Source organism: Amphiura filiformis, chromosome 4, assembly GCF_039555335.1.
Source record: "Amphiura filiformis chromosome 4, Afil_fr2py, whole genome shotgun sequence".
Lineage (NCBI taxonomy): Eukaryota > Metazoa > Echinodermata > Ophiuroidea > Amphilepidida > Amphiuridae > Amphiura > Amphiura filiformis.
The window spans coordinates 18,251,453-18,264,915 of NC_092631.1; the positions used below are offsets into that span (position 1 = coordinate 18,251,453).

At 38.2% G+C, this 13,463-nt stretch overlaps 1 protein-coding gene across 1 annotated transcript; it reads right to left on the reverse strand.

Annotated features, from left to right (window-relative positions):
* Positions 1 to 249: 249 nt before the first annotated feature.
* On the reverse strand, positions 250 to 13,097 carry LOC140150632 (uncharacterized). Its single transcript, XM_072172692.1, has 5 exons — positions 12,698 to 13,097; positions 6,578 to 6,937; positions 5,428 to 5,751; positions 1,581 to 3,937; positions 250 to 913 (listed from the first exon to the last, which is right to left on the reverse strand). The coding sequence occupies exons 1-5, from the start codon at positions 12,804 to 12,806 to the stop codon at positions 584 to 586; spliced, it is 3,480 nt and encodes a 1,159-aa protein (XP_072028793.1). The 5' UTR covers positions 12,807 to 13,097; the 3' UTR covers positions 250 to 583.
* Between the last annotated feature and the right edge of the window lie 366 nt (positions 13,098 to 13,463).

Below are 13,463 nucleotides of genomic sequence, written 5' to 3' on the forward strand. Positions count from 1 at the left end.
TTTCTCCCCATAGCTGACGGCGCGATTGTAAGTGCCGTTATAGGGAGTCTCGGTTCTCCTTATCTAATTCTGTGGTGAGAGCCGAAACAGTGCCACAGAAACTTCGAATATCGAATTTCTAGTTCTAAATGGCTTCGAATTTCTTTGGTTGTTTTTTCAATATAAATGACAAAATCAGTGATAAATGAAAGTTACTGTTAAAATTGAACTTGTAAGGGTCTTTGGGTGACAGATCAAATGGGAAACATGTGTTCATAAAAAATATGGGGTTATGGGTGATAGCGACGCTGAAAAGAGGGTCTTAATAGCCCTACATACACGTCACCTCCAAAGTTGGAGTGCTCCCCCCGGATATATATTTTCTAAACACGAAATAAAACAAAATTGACCGGGGCAACTTTACGAGTGTTTTGTGGTGGACGGTCATATATGTGCCATGAGCAATTGTACAATCCTTAATTTTGATCTAAAAGCCTGTTAAAGTATTACATTGTGGTACCTAAGGTAACATCATAAATTCAATGCACATTAACCATAAAAATATTATCATAATTCATGACATATGACCAGTTTCTTAAACTATTTACAGATCTGTATTACCATGGTTACCAGTATCTAAATTTACTGATGTGTTTGACGCATCCGTGTTGAGTACTTCATTACTAGCAGTCTTTTTCATAGGCACACTTTTTCCTGTGGAAGTTCCCGTTGATTTAGTACTGGTACTAGATGTCATTTCTTGGAGTTTGTTCCTCCACATAGTTCGTACACGACTTGTAAACCCAAAGGCTACGAAGATAAAGACTCCTTGTAGAGAGTTCAAGATGATGTAGATATACCTTACAACAACACTGCCTGGTATGATAATGTACAAGTATGCGAAGATCCAGGTCGCTCCGATGACAGCGCTTAACTATTAAAAGAACAGAGTTTTCGAGTTATTTCTTATATACTTATAGGCATATTATACCTTTACGAATTTTAAAGTTCAGACTACGAATTGTCTCCCAACATTCTAGATATATAACGGAACCTGGAAAAGGAGAGGGCGGACCACCATTTTGGTGAGTGTACGCAAATATCCTAAGCTCCGAAAAAGATAATATTCATGTAAAATTCCTGTATTTCAAAACCTTCCACGTTTATCATAGGAAAAGTGCCGAAAAACGACTTGTGCCCCCCTCAGACCCATGCCCCCCCCCCAATCATGGTCGGTGCCCCCCAATGCCAATGTGATGACCCACGCTACGCCACTGGGGGACATCTACCTCCAGCTCAATCCCCTCCCCCTCCACCATTGCACGGGGAGGCCATAATAGAGGACGTAGCCAACACTAAATAACTGAATTTCTCATTATTTTGTTATTCTTATTTTCAGATTTTCAACCACCGATGTTTATTTCTCTAAACAGTAGTTCCTCGTGTGAAACATCAAATAGATCAATCAAATTTGAAGCCACTAATTTTTTTCTTCTGGTGAACAGCTGTTTAATGGAGTCGTAACACTATCTTGGTCGTAATGTTTTCTATTTAACGTTGCACCCTAACATGCTTACTCTATATAATGTATTAAATCTTACCCTTAAGTAGATAGAAACTTCGTATGAAATCTCTTCAACAGCTCCACCCTTTCGTGCCAGCTTGCTAGCACTACGTTGTCTCCGCAAATGGACTGCCATCAAAATAAAGAAAGTTATACTCAGGAACAGTAGGACACTAATGGGCACCACAAATGCAAATAAAACTGCCGTTGAACTCCGTAGAAAGCAGATGTTTTCTTCCAAGCTTCCATAATGAAATATCATAGATGTGCAGTTGCAGAAGTGCATCCCAATACACACCGTGATGACAACACTTGGAATTGTCCAGCCGATACAGAAATATTTCCAAAATGAACTTCCGTCGGAAGTGCGCCGAGCGGATACGCCTCGCCTTGAGAACGTTCTGGCGATATTGAACGCAAATAACATCATCCATGTAAATGCGGCAATCCAAAAGAAGTGTGTCACTACAGCCCATGCTGCGCATGCTACATCACTACTCAGAAAGAATCCCGCTAGTTGAAGACCGAGATATCCAAATAATAAGGCAATGACGAGGTTCATGACAGCCTTACCAGCAATGTTCCTTAAAGATGTAAACACGAGATAAGTTATTAGAGTAGCTATAAGGGCAATAACTGAAAGCCAACCACATACAGCAGCAGTGATGTCCAAGGCACTTCGACTGACGTTTGCTGGTGGCAACGTTGTGGCGGAACAAATAAGGATAGTACCGTCTGCAAGAAGCAGAAATTGTTCTCTTGAAAGCGTTTCATTTGACGCCAATATGAAGATGCTGTTTTCATTTGGTGACGTCCTCATGGTGTAATCTGATTCGTTGATGGATACTATAATACTGCAATTCAGTTTAGTATTAATCAAACATGAGCTCGAAGGGCGTTCAGACGTGGCATTAACGTCTGTTGTATTGAAATCAAATTGCGCGTATGACAATACCTTCTTTTTCGTTATGTTGAATATTTCACTTGAATTGCTTGCGAACGGAGCGCAATGAGACGGAAGAGCATATTGGTCCGAATAGCTGATGTAAGCTGCAATATTTGTAACATTGCAAATAGACGTCGAATCAGTAGAATTTTCCAACATTACGTCTATGGAATTTACCAAGTTGAATAATTCCGTATCTTCCTGAAAGAGAAACGCAAGGGAGACGGTTGATGTTTCTGATACAACGCACCCTATATTCTCCGCTACGCAATTTATACTCTCCTGGCGCATTTCAGTGGTGATAATTTGTGTAGCTCCTGTTTCTGAAGATGATTTGAATCCAATGAAATCCAACATGCAATTTAAGCCATTAATAGATATGTCTGTGCCTTTTACTTCAGTTTCATTGACCTTAGGATCAGGCGGGTTGAGAGGGTTACAGGTGTTATCGACCAGAACAAATTCTGGAGGACAAGAAAGACTTCGGCATTGCTTTAAAAATGGATCATAGACATCGTCGTCTGGGCATGAGTTAGGCTCACCGTAGGCGTCGTTTTGCAAATCATTGAAGTTGAACAAGGCTTCCACAGTTAAAAAATTGTTTTCATTTGGGCATGATGTCTGGGTGCACGCATCCTCTGGTGCATCAGCGGAACATCTTACGGGGACACATTGTCCGTTACAGTACTCAGTAAAAAGATTTTCTGGTACTCCATTACACAATGCACAATGTGGGTTTTTATATGGGGTTGGGTATTCTGGATACAGGAATTGACTGAAGTAGACGGGAGCGAAGTAAGATTGACAAGCAGAAATGCTCTTTGCGTCCGTGAAATCAGAAGGACAACTTTCGATGAAGCCAGAAGGACAACTTCGAGGTCTTACGGATTCATCAGGCCATTCGACTTTATAGCCGACAAATGTACCTCCAGGTACAAATATTCCAAGTTCAGGATCAATAACTCCAGTGCCGCCAAAAGGGATATATTCAGTTGTCACCGTCCAAAATGTGACATCATCAATGGATTTTCCATGACATATTGCGCAATATATGTTCATATAGACAACTTTTTCTGTATCATGAACTGGAATTAGCCCTACAATATCTAATACATCGCGCTTAATTTCACAATTCAGTCTAGTGTTGATATCCTTCCATGAATCTGGACAATTTCCAACTAAAACAAGACCGTAATTGTTTCGTTCGTGTCCAGGTAGTCCGATGCATTCATAATACCCTATGTTGACGCCATTGATGGTATGGTCTGACGGATTGTCCAGTGAACAGTGTGTATCGGTATCGAAATCTGGGCAACAGTCGCCCATGAACAAACATGCGCAGTCACACTTGCAGTATTCTTGTGGGTTGTTGAATAGGTGGGAAGACAAAGGATGTGCGCAATGGTAATTGCCACAAATTGGAAGAGCCACGCCACCAGCGTCGTAATCTAAAATTGTGAATATAGACAAACAATCTTTATTGTTGATATCTTTACTTCGCTATAGTTGGATAATAGCACGACACAATTGAACAAATCAATGTTATATGTTTATGGTTTATTGAAATCATATGTACTGTATAATGAACAGAAGTAAACGGACGCTAAATTTACTTGAAGAGAGTTACATCCGGCAGTGGGTGGCACAGCCTGTGAGGTGAGATGAGCTGAGGTGAGGTGAGGTGAGGTATGATAATTCGTACTTTATCCAAACAAAACTTGTTTTTTAAAATCAAGTACACAAAATAAGAAACAGAGCTGGAGTTCATGCTGTAAAGTGTGTCCATACTTAAAATATTGACACTGATCATTTTGATGATGATGATGATGATGATGATGATGATGATGATGATGATGATGATGATGATGATGATGATGGTGATGGATACGTTTGTGATCCTGCTAGTAAGACTATGAAATTTAGAATTGTAATTGTAGATCTGGATTTACTATTTGATGATGGATGGTGATGATGATGATAATAAGGATCATGAAGAGGAGGACGGGGAGGAGGGGAAGAGAGAGAGATAGAGAAACATAGACGGAGGAAAATAATGTAAGATGCTACATTTGAAGACCTGAGCGCAAGAAGACCGTAAGTCCACTTGGCCCCTCAAAATGTGTACACTAAAGTTACGTATAGTTTCTTAGGGTTTTATAATGTTTAATACATGTTCCAGGGCGAAAACATCATGAAAGGTTGTGAAAAAGTTGTTTATATGTGACCGTCCACGGCGAATGAGCCGTAAATTCCTCCCCCGGTCAATTTTGTTTTATTTCGTGTTTAAAAATAAACATCATAAACTTATAAATGGTATATCATTTGACTTCAAACGATATCCAGAAGCGGGGTTATGGTTTGATAAACTTTGCTCCTTCAACAAAATTATAGCTTTTTACGTTTTTACATGTGTCTCTTTTTCCACATTGCTGGCAATAAATATCAAACAGTCATAATTGGCGGTCATTTCAAATCATCCCCAAGTCAACGAGGTTTAAGAAAGTTCTCTCATTGTTAATTGTTGGTTATGCATACCTGTACAAAATACAATGCCTGGTAACCCACCACTTGAACAGGATTTAGCAAAATCAAACAAAGACCAGAGCTATTAAAAGTTCTATAGCCATAAAGGTAGAAGCTTATTATCCACTTCAACAATAATACGATTATTGATTAGTTTTTGACTATCAAAATGAGACGGATGTCGGGCCAGCTTAAGTTACCGATGAATATAACCTTCGTACACATTTTACACCGTAAATCAGAATACAATTTAGGGAATTTACGGCTCATTTGTGATGCCGGGTCACATATATAACTATACGAAACTATATGCAACTTTAGTGTATACATGTTGAGAGGACAAGTGGACTTATGGTCTTCTTGCGCCCAGGTATTCATTTGTGATCCGACACTTGAAACTGTTTTCTCAACTCACATTCTGTGCATTCTACACCAGGACGTGCATAAAAGCAGTCCGGATAAGCGTTCTCTAATCGGCATTCTCCAATCGACTTCTCGTCTCCACTGCAATAGACATTATTGATGGCAACATCTCCTAAGTGTGTGGTAACAGATCCCTGTGGTTCAGTCCCGTACGCATATGGGAAGCCAAGTTGCTTGCATACTACATCAGCGTCACGTGGGTCCCAATCTGAGGAACAGAATGTTGTCCAGTTTCCGGAGTATGGGCACCTGGTCTGGACATAGCCATCTCCTGGATAAAGGCCATCAATCAAACGTACTTCAATATCAGCTGCATCTGTAGGGTATGAAAGAAAGAAAGAAAGAAAGAAAGAAAGAAAGAAAGAAAGAAAGAAAGAAAGAAAGAAAGAAAGAAAGAAAGAAAGAAAGAAAGAAAGAAAGAAAGAAAGAAAGAAAGAAAGAAAGAAAGAAAGAAAGAAAGAAAGAAAGAAAGAAAGAAAGAAAGAAAGAAAGAAAGAAAGAAAGAAAGAAAGAAAGAAAGAAAGAAAGAAAGAAAGAGGGAGAGACAGGGATAGAAATGATAGAGAGGAGATCATTAATAGTTATTTTATAAGCAACATAGTTATTTGGTTTATTATAATTATAGTATTTTAACCAATCCTAACTTAAAGCAAAGAAATGGGTGGCGTAAACATTGGATCAACCAAATAAAAGCCCTATGATCGGTAAGAAACCAGTATGGGCGTCTTGATGTGATCAAATGTAGGTAACAAGCATTTGGAAACAAATGTATGCCCGGGACGCTTTTTCTGCAACTATAACGGGACGCAAAAATTTTATAACCCATAGGAACACATAGGTAAGGTTTAGGGTTATGGTTAGAGTTATGGTTATGGTTAGGGTAAGTGTTAGGGTTAGGGTAAGTGTTAGGGTTAGGGTAAGTGTTAGGGTTAGGGTTAGGTTTTAATAAACGTTTGCGTCCCGTTATGGTTGCAGAATAAAATTACGCCCCGGGACATATGCAAAATCATTGTTTGAGTATGTACAGCCGGGATGTACAGCCTCGTGCCAAACGTTATGAACGCACGTGTGAACGCACTTACGGCGTATGGAACATTGGAATCTCTCTACCATAACATCATTATCATCCTATCATATCTTACCTGCTAAACATCTTATCCAAACATCATTGTCGTGGGAGCATGATTCGGTCGCATTTAATAAGTTAACAAATACGCAATCATCAAAACTCCGCCCAGTGATGGGACACACAGCAAACACGGAAAGAATCTGCCCCAGGTCACTCACAGGTAGCTCCTCGGTAGGTACCATTTTCATGGAACATGGTAGAGGATGAAATGGAAACCCTATAGCGGCACATACAAGCGTTAGATAATTGTCAGACAACGTATCGGCACAAATCGTATGCCATACGTTTGGATCAGGCCCTTGAACGCGGACTTCTAGTCTTCCTTCGTTGGGCACCATTCCCCCGGTTAACCGCCATTCCAGTGCTTGGTATCCTACAAACGTAATACATTTTAAAGAAAGTAACATTAATTAGTAAACTTTATATCAATTGTACAAGTAATCACATAGCGTATATCATTTCCACCTTGATATGGCAGTGACGTCAGTGCGCATTTCATCGGACGCAGCTACAAATCGCTCGTGTTCGCTCAAAGTGCTGGCATGTACACGCACGCGATTAAAGACGCTGCATAGATGAGCGGCGAAACAGTTGCCTCAACGTGTTGACGTCACTGCCATATCACGCTGACAGGTTTAGGATCAAATGCGGTATAGTAATATTGTAATGTAAGTTGCATGCACCTTTGTTCCATAACCATTAAGGTATAGGACATTTTTTGTTTTTGCTATAGCCCCCGAATGAAATGTATTTAATTATGTTTGTACTCACTCAGGTAGCATTGTGTGTGAATTTTACACCCGGACTAGAGGCTATTCTTTTTTTATTGGCATTTTAGTGTCTAAAATGGCCCAAAATGAGGGTTTTTCATTATTGCCGTCCATTTCTAATCGTCACTCCCATAGGCTTTACATGTAAAATAAAAAGGCTCGTAAAAATTTAATAGCCTCTAGTTCGGATGTAAAATTCACACAAAATGCTTTTTGAGCGTTTACAAAGATATTTAAATACTTTTCATGCGGGGGCTATGTGGAATTTTTTTTATGTATTCCTTGTACAATGACATTTCACAATAAAATGTCCATTGGAAACATAGGTGCATGGTGGTTGGCCTTTGACATCTCGCAACGCTGAAATCCAGCCTATATAATCAAACCATGGAGGTATATAAATAAATGGAGAATGATCTAGCCAAGCATCTTTTGTACTACGTTGGTTATGACCAATTATTGTTGAATAGGCAATTTCAGGGGATATTGATTATGATAAGCTGATTACATTGTTAAGTCTGTTTCACTGGTCATTTATTTCAATGGGGTGCTAAATGCAGTTACTTATAATGTTTATTGGAAAGTGCTCATGTTTCAGAAAATTTAATATCAAAATGTCATTTTCGCCAAAAATTGCATTGAAATCAGTCTTTTGAAAAAAATAAACACCCTATCTGTAGGCCTATATCTGTGGTCGTATTGTGACCCCTACATTTTGGTCATGATTCTTGAAAAATTAAAATTAGGCTATGACCCCTATTTTTCTTTCCAAAAGTTATGACCCCCCCGGTATAGGCCTATTTGGAACCCCCCTCCAAAGAAAATGATGGCCCCTAATAATATTAATAATCATTTAGGCCTAAATACTGATAATTATTTATTATAAAATGAGAAGTTTAATGATGATGAAAAGATTTTAGCTGAATTCCGAAGTACTTCCGGTAAATTTTACTCGCTCTTAACTCAATTGGCCCAAATTGGCCCAACATCATTTTTTTTCGCAATCGGAAGGTAACAACGTTTTGCTTTCATTTGCACTATATTTGAACTCCCTCAGACCCCTTAAAAGCTTAATATATGAACATGAAAACTAAGTATATTTGTCAAGTTACGGCACAACTAGTGTTGAAAACAGTTTCATAACTTGAGAACAGAACATCCAAATTTCATCGGGTTTTCGCACAATCATACATTGAAACTATAAGCTATCAAAACTGGCGACTTTGAACAGCTAATTGACTAGCTGACGTCATTATACAGTCTCTTTTACAAGCCTTCCGGTACGGGTCAATGTAGGGTCAATTCCTATGAGGAAATTTTGGGAGTGACGATCAATGAACCATGGTAGAGTCTCATAACCATCGTGGATATCAATAGCTTGGCTGAAGTGGCTAGTCATTCAAGTTTGGTGACTCATTGAATAGAGGTAATCGGATAATCTCCACTTAAGAGATTAGAATTCTGGCGATCATTCTCCATTTATTTATATACCTCCATGATCAAACAATGTAGTTATTAATCGATAATCGATGTATAAGGATAAACAATTTGAGACCATTTGAAATCGGAGCATGTTGGAAAAGCCTGTAAAAAAGTTTGTTGACCTTTGCGCCCCCTTGGTTGGTCATTGCTTTGTGTCCCCTGCGAACAACAAAGGGGGCGCAGCATTCAAACTTAGTCACATTTATGACTATTTGATAAACACTACATCTTCTAGAAACACCACCAGTGTTGCTGGATCAAGTCATCACTCATGACTAGGAAACCAGACAAGTAGGTTTTGAAATGTCGAGTCTCCATAAAATGTGAGTACTTTGTACATGGATATGTTTTATAGAACTTAGCTACAAATTGTCTTGCTATTTGTTACGCCTTTTCTGTCTACCCCTTGTGAAGATGAAAACTACGTTTAAAATAAATAGCGCCATCAGTGTTCACCATTACTTAAAAATGACTATATATTTACATGCTATCATCAAACAACCGTGCACCACATGGTCATTATGGTCACCTCACCTTGATTTTCAAACTCGACCCTCACTTCGGCTGTGAAGGTCATGGTATAAGAACTGATAAAGTTGGTTCGGCTTATAGACCTAATTGACGAAAAAATCAGATTCATAACCATGATATCATCGTGTATATATAGAATGTCGTGCACACAAATGTGCGTAGCACTAACTCTAGTTGCGTCTATCTGGCGTCAGTGGCGTAAAAGGCATAAAATCTGAAATATCAGGGCGACCAGCATCCCACATGGAGGGGGGCAAGAGGGGATAAGACTTTTCACAGGGGGAGCTGCCCTCCGTTGCCCCACCCTGGCTACGCCACTGGCTGGCGCGCGAATATGTGAATTTACACATGCGTAAGTTGGGACCTTATTGACGAGCGCAGCAACTTCAAAAACCGAATAATTTTCGCCGACTGTAAGCCGATTACAGTTTAAATTATTTATTGTGCTGACTACATGTTCCGGTTTTAGTGTGGGAACGAGTCACATTGACGTCACTAGTTCATTGCCTTGGACCATGATCATGGACGGATAAGAGACTGCATGGTAAGCAATTATGGAGATTGGTGGTTGACCAGGCGGAAATTGTTCACACTCATATCTTTTTTCTCTGCCAGTGTGCATATGTGTCAAAAAGCAGTCGGCGAATGGCATGATCGAGCCGGCAACTTATTTATTTATTAACATAGGCCTATTTGTTTGTGATATTTCAAGCGTTTTAAAATTTCAAAATAATCCCATTCAATTACACGGTTGACGATGAAAATTTACTGAATTTAGAGAATGCACGGCGACCACCACCTGTCAAAAAGCTAGTTAAACTGAACATAATCAAATTATGAAAATTACTTCAAAAACAAAATGTTTTGTTTGTTTGTTTTATTGCTATAAGGATATCGGAGTTAAAATCAAGGGCTAATGTGTATTTGCCAAAGACAGTTTATATTCAAGTGAAGAGAGAATAAAGCGTTATCGGCACTCGTTATTGCCTCATCAAGTCAAGAGTTTGTTATGTAAAGATGAAATTATTTTTGAGAAATGCCATAAAATATTAAGGAAACTGAAGTACTCTTCTTTCTTTAAATCCTATTGTAAATTTAGCAAATTGAGAACAAAACAAAAATAGAGTTTTGATGAATTTTTGTTTACCATTTTCATGCCGATGACCCATTTTTCAAAATACAGACTTGACATTTAATATGGAATACTTTTTCGCAAAATTCCAAGACTGGTCTGGTAGAGGTCTGCATAAACGGCACGGGCTAAATATTAACTGGGGTTTGTCGGGAGATGGTGTAAAATAATTGTTGGACAGAAAATGTGCTTTCCATTAGTTTACATTATGGCGCTCATAATATAGTAAATAGCCTAATATGGCGGATTTAAGGAGAGTGAATTTGAATTTTGTCGGGGTAAAATTTCTGAATTTGAGCAACATTATTCTAATATTATCAAATTTATTGAGGTTTGAGGCAATTTTAATGAGCCTAAATACCAATAAGTGCTCGTCAGAATTAATATGCACCTGTGATCTACCAGTTTTGAAAGTAGGAGGAGCTTTAAAAATTATGGCTCTATAAAGTGGTATGCACTCAGAAAATTTGAATGGTCCCCTGGGGCCAAATGTTATAAACTAACTGTACACAAATAAACAACGTGAGTTCATTGGACAACCAGGAATCCGCACAGTTGGTCTTGTACCGTAAGTTTATAACATTTGACCCCAGTGGGCCATTCAAACTTTCTGAGTACGTACAGCTTTTAAGAGCCCTATGTTTAAGCTCCTCCCCTGCTCAAAAAGTTGACACATTATAAGTGTATTTCAGCTGTGATGAATGCCAGTTGCTGATGAAGTTTAAGAAACATCACCTCAAACCCCTATACATTTGATAATAACAGAACCACGTTGCATAAAGCATGATGCAGTCATGTCTACAGTAGAATTTACCGCGACCTTTGCAGGACTTAAACCCCATTAAAAGCTATTAAACCAAGATAACACTCATTGAAAACAGCTCAACTATGTTACATCAGATCTTCTCTGGTTAAATCCACACACACATGTGTCTGTTTAACCTGTGTGATGAGCAATGAGCTGGTATTATAGTTTCAGTTGGGTGAGCGATTATAAAGCAAAACGCAAGGTAACAATTACTGTGTAGCCTTTGTTCACAAAATGAGACAATGCTGTGCATATTGTTAACCACATTCTTGAAAATGAGAAACATAATGGCTGTGGGCCGTAACAAGGTTTGGAAATAATTTCTTCATATTTTTTGGTGTTATCTGTCGTTTACATGTCCTTCCTAAAACACCAAAGTGCGAATATTTCCAAACACCTAAAAATTTAGGACATGTTACAAAACTATATTTTCTAGAATTTCAGAAGAGTACTTTTAATATTGGCCGGTTATTTTTCACACAGCGACGTTAAGTAGGCAATGTACTATTACCTATAACATACACTAGAACACAAAGTGCGAATATTTCCAAACATCTAAATTAGCTAAAAATTTAGGACATGACTGTTACAAACTATATTTTCTAGAATTTTAGAAGAGTACTTTTAATATTGGCCGGTTATTTTTCACACAGCGACGTTAACAAGGCAATTACCCATACTTCTACCATACGCTATTTGTAGAGATTACGCGTAAATGGTAAGAGCACTGTGTATTGTGTATAGGAAAACGGACAGTAACTGCAGTATGGTCCGAAATTGTGTCCCCACAAAGCTCAATTTCATCTAAATAACATTTTATACCGATAAGCCCCTACTTCCAAATGCCGGTATAGACATATGACCTGTCACCGTACAAGTTGCGTCCCCTCGAGAAATCTGTTAGCATAATAATTCCAGATATTAATGACCCAGCAAAGACAAAACGTTTTTAAAATAGGTTCATTTGTATGTGTTTTTATTGGACAACTTTATGGACCCCCTAGCTCCCCCTCTTTCTTTCCACCTGTGTCTAGCACTAAACGTTTTAATAACATCAAATGACAGGTCACATAAAGGTCATGAAAACGTTTTAAAACCCTTTGTGTGAAAACAACCACTGCAACGATATTTGTAAAATATTGTCAAAATGTTATCGCAAATTTTTTTGTCAAACATTTTTTGTCAAAATTAATGTTTCGTCAACAAAAGTAACATTATGTTGGAATATTTGCCAGTAGGTTTGCAAGAAATGTTTTAAATGTTAAATGAAAACGGTATATACCCTTTATACCCTTTACAATTGATTTTTAGTTTACTGTTTCCCTCCCGCATCCAAATTGAGAAAATTGAGAATTTTATTAGAAAATCGACTGTACATATATAGTAGAGCATATGCAACAGATTACATACCTGAATCGAACTGAGCTTGAATACCAAACCCAAGTGATACCAACATAAACACTGAACGCAGATTGACGAACAAAACTCTTCGACACTTTGGATGATCACTCAGCAACATCGTCACAAAAATGATATAAATCAACACATCAGCTTCAAATCTAAGTTAATAGGATTCGAATGTAGAGCAATAGGTAACAACACACTGTTCGTATAGTAAGTATTATACTACCACTAATAGTTTCATGCAACAATGGTCTTTATTGTCCACGTTATTGTTATCAATAGATGACGGTCACATATTACGGAAATCTGTCATCTTTAATGACCTGGAATGTTGACTAGAAATTACGTCACTGCACTAATCGTAATGGGTGACCACGAAGCTTGAACTTCCATACTCGACCAGTGCTTACCCATAGCAAATCAACGTAATCGTAACATTGAGCTGCAGGAGAATTAATGTATTTAATTGGCTGATGCTCAACAGAGCGACTTAACTATGAAGACTACTCCAGAACTACTTTACCGGATCAGAATGAACAACAACAATTATATGTGTGGATTTTAATAGTATGACGTACGCGTGTTTTGATAAAAACATTAATCATTGAAACCAATTGAATACATGAATACAAAAGCCACCTAAGTCCATAGGAAGTGATTTTGAGAGAAAAACCTGTGTATCATTTTAATTCCTTCAGTTAGATTTACCTGGTCAATATGGTAAGTTTTACGTGCAAATGAGTGGATTAACCTGTATTAGGTATGACGATTA

Excerpts from the sequence above, each read along its gene's own strand:
- LOC140150632 (XM_072172692.1), bottom strand. The coding sequence starts at position 12,806 with ATGTTGCTGAGTGATCATCCAAAGTGTCGAAGAGTTTTGTTCGTCAAT. Across the intron at positions 6,938-12,697 it reads TCAAGCTCAGTTCGATTCAG|GATACCAAGCACTGGAATGG; the intron begins GTATGTAATCTG and ends TTACGTTTGTAG. Across the intron at positions 3,938-5,427 it reads TGGTGTAGAATGCACAGAAT|ATTACGACGCTGGTGGCGTG; the intron begins GTGAGTTGAGAA and ends TCACAATTTTAG.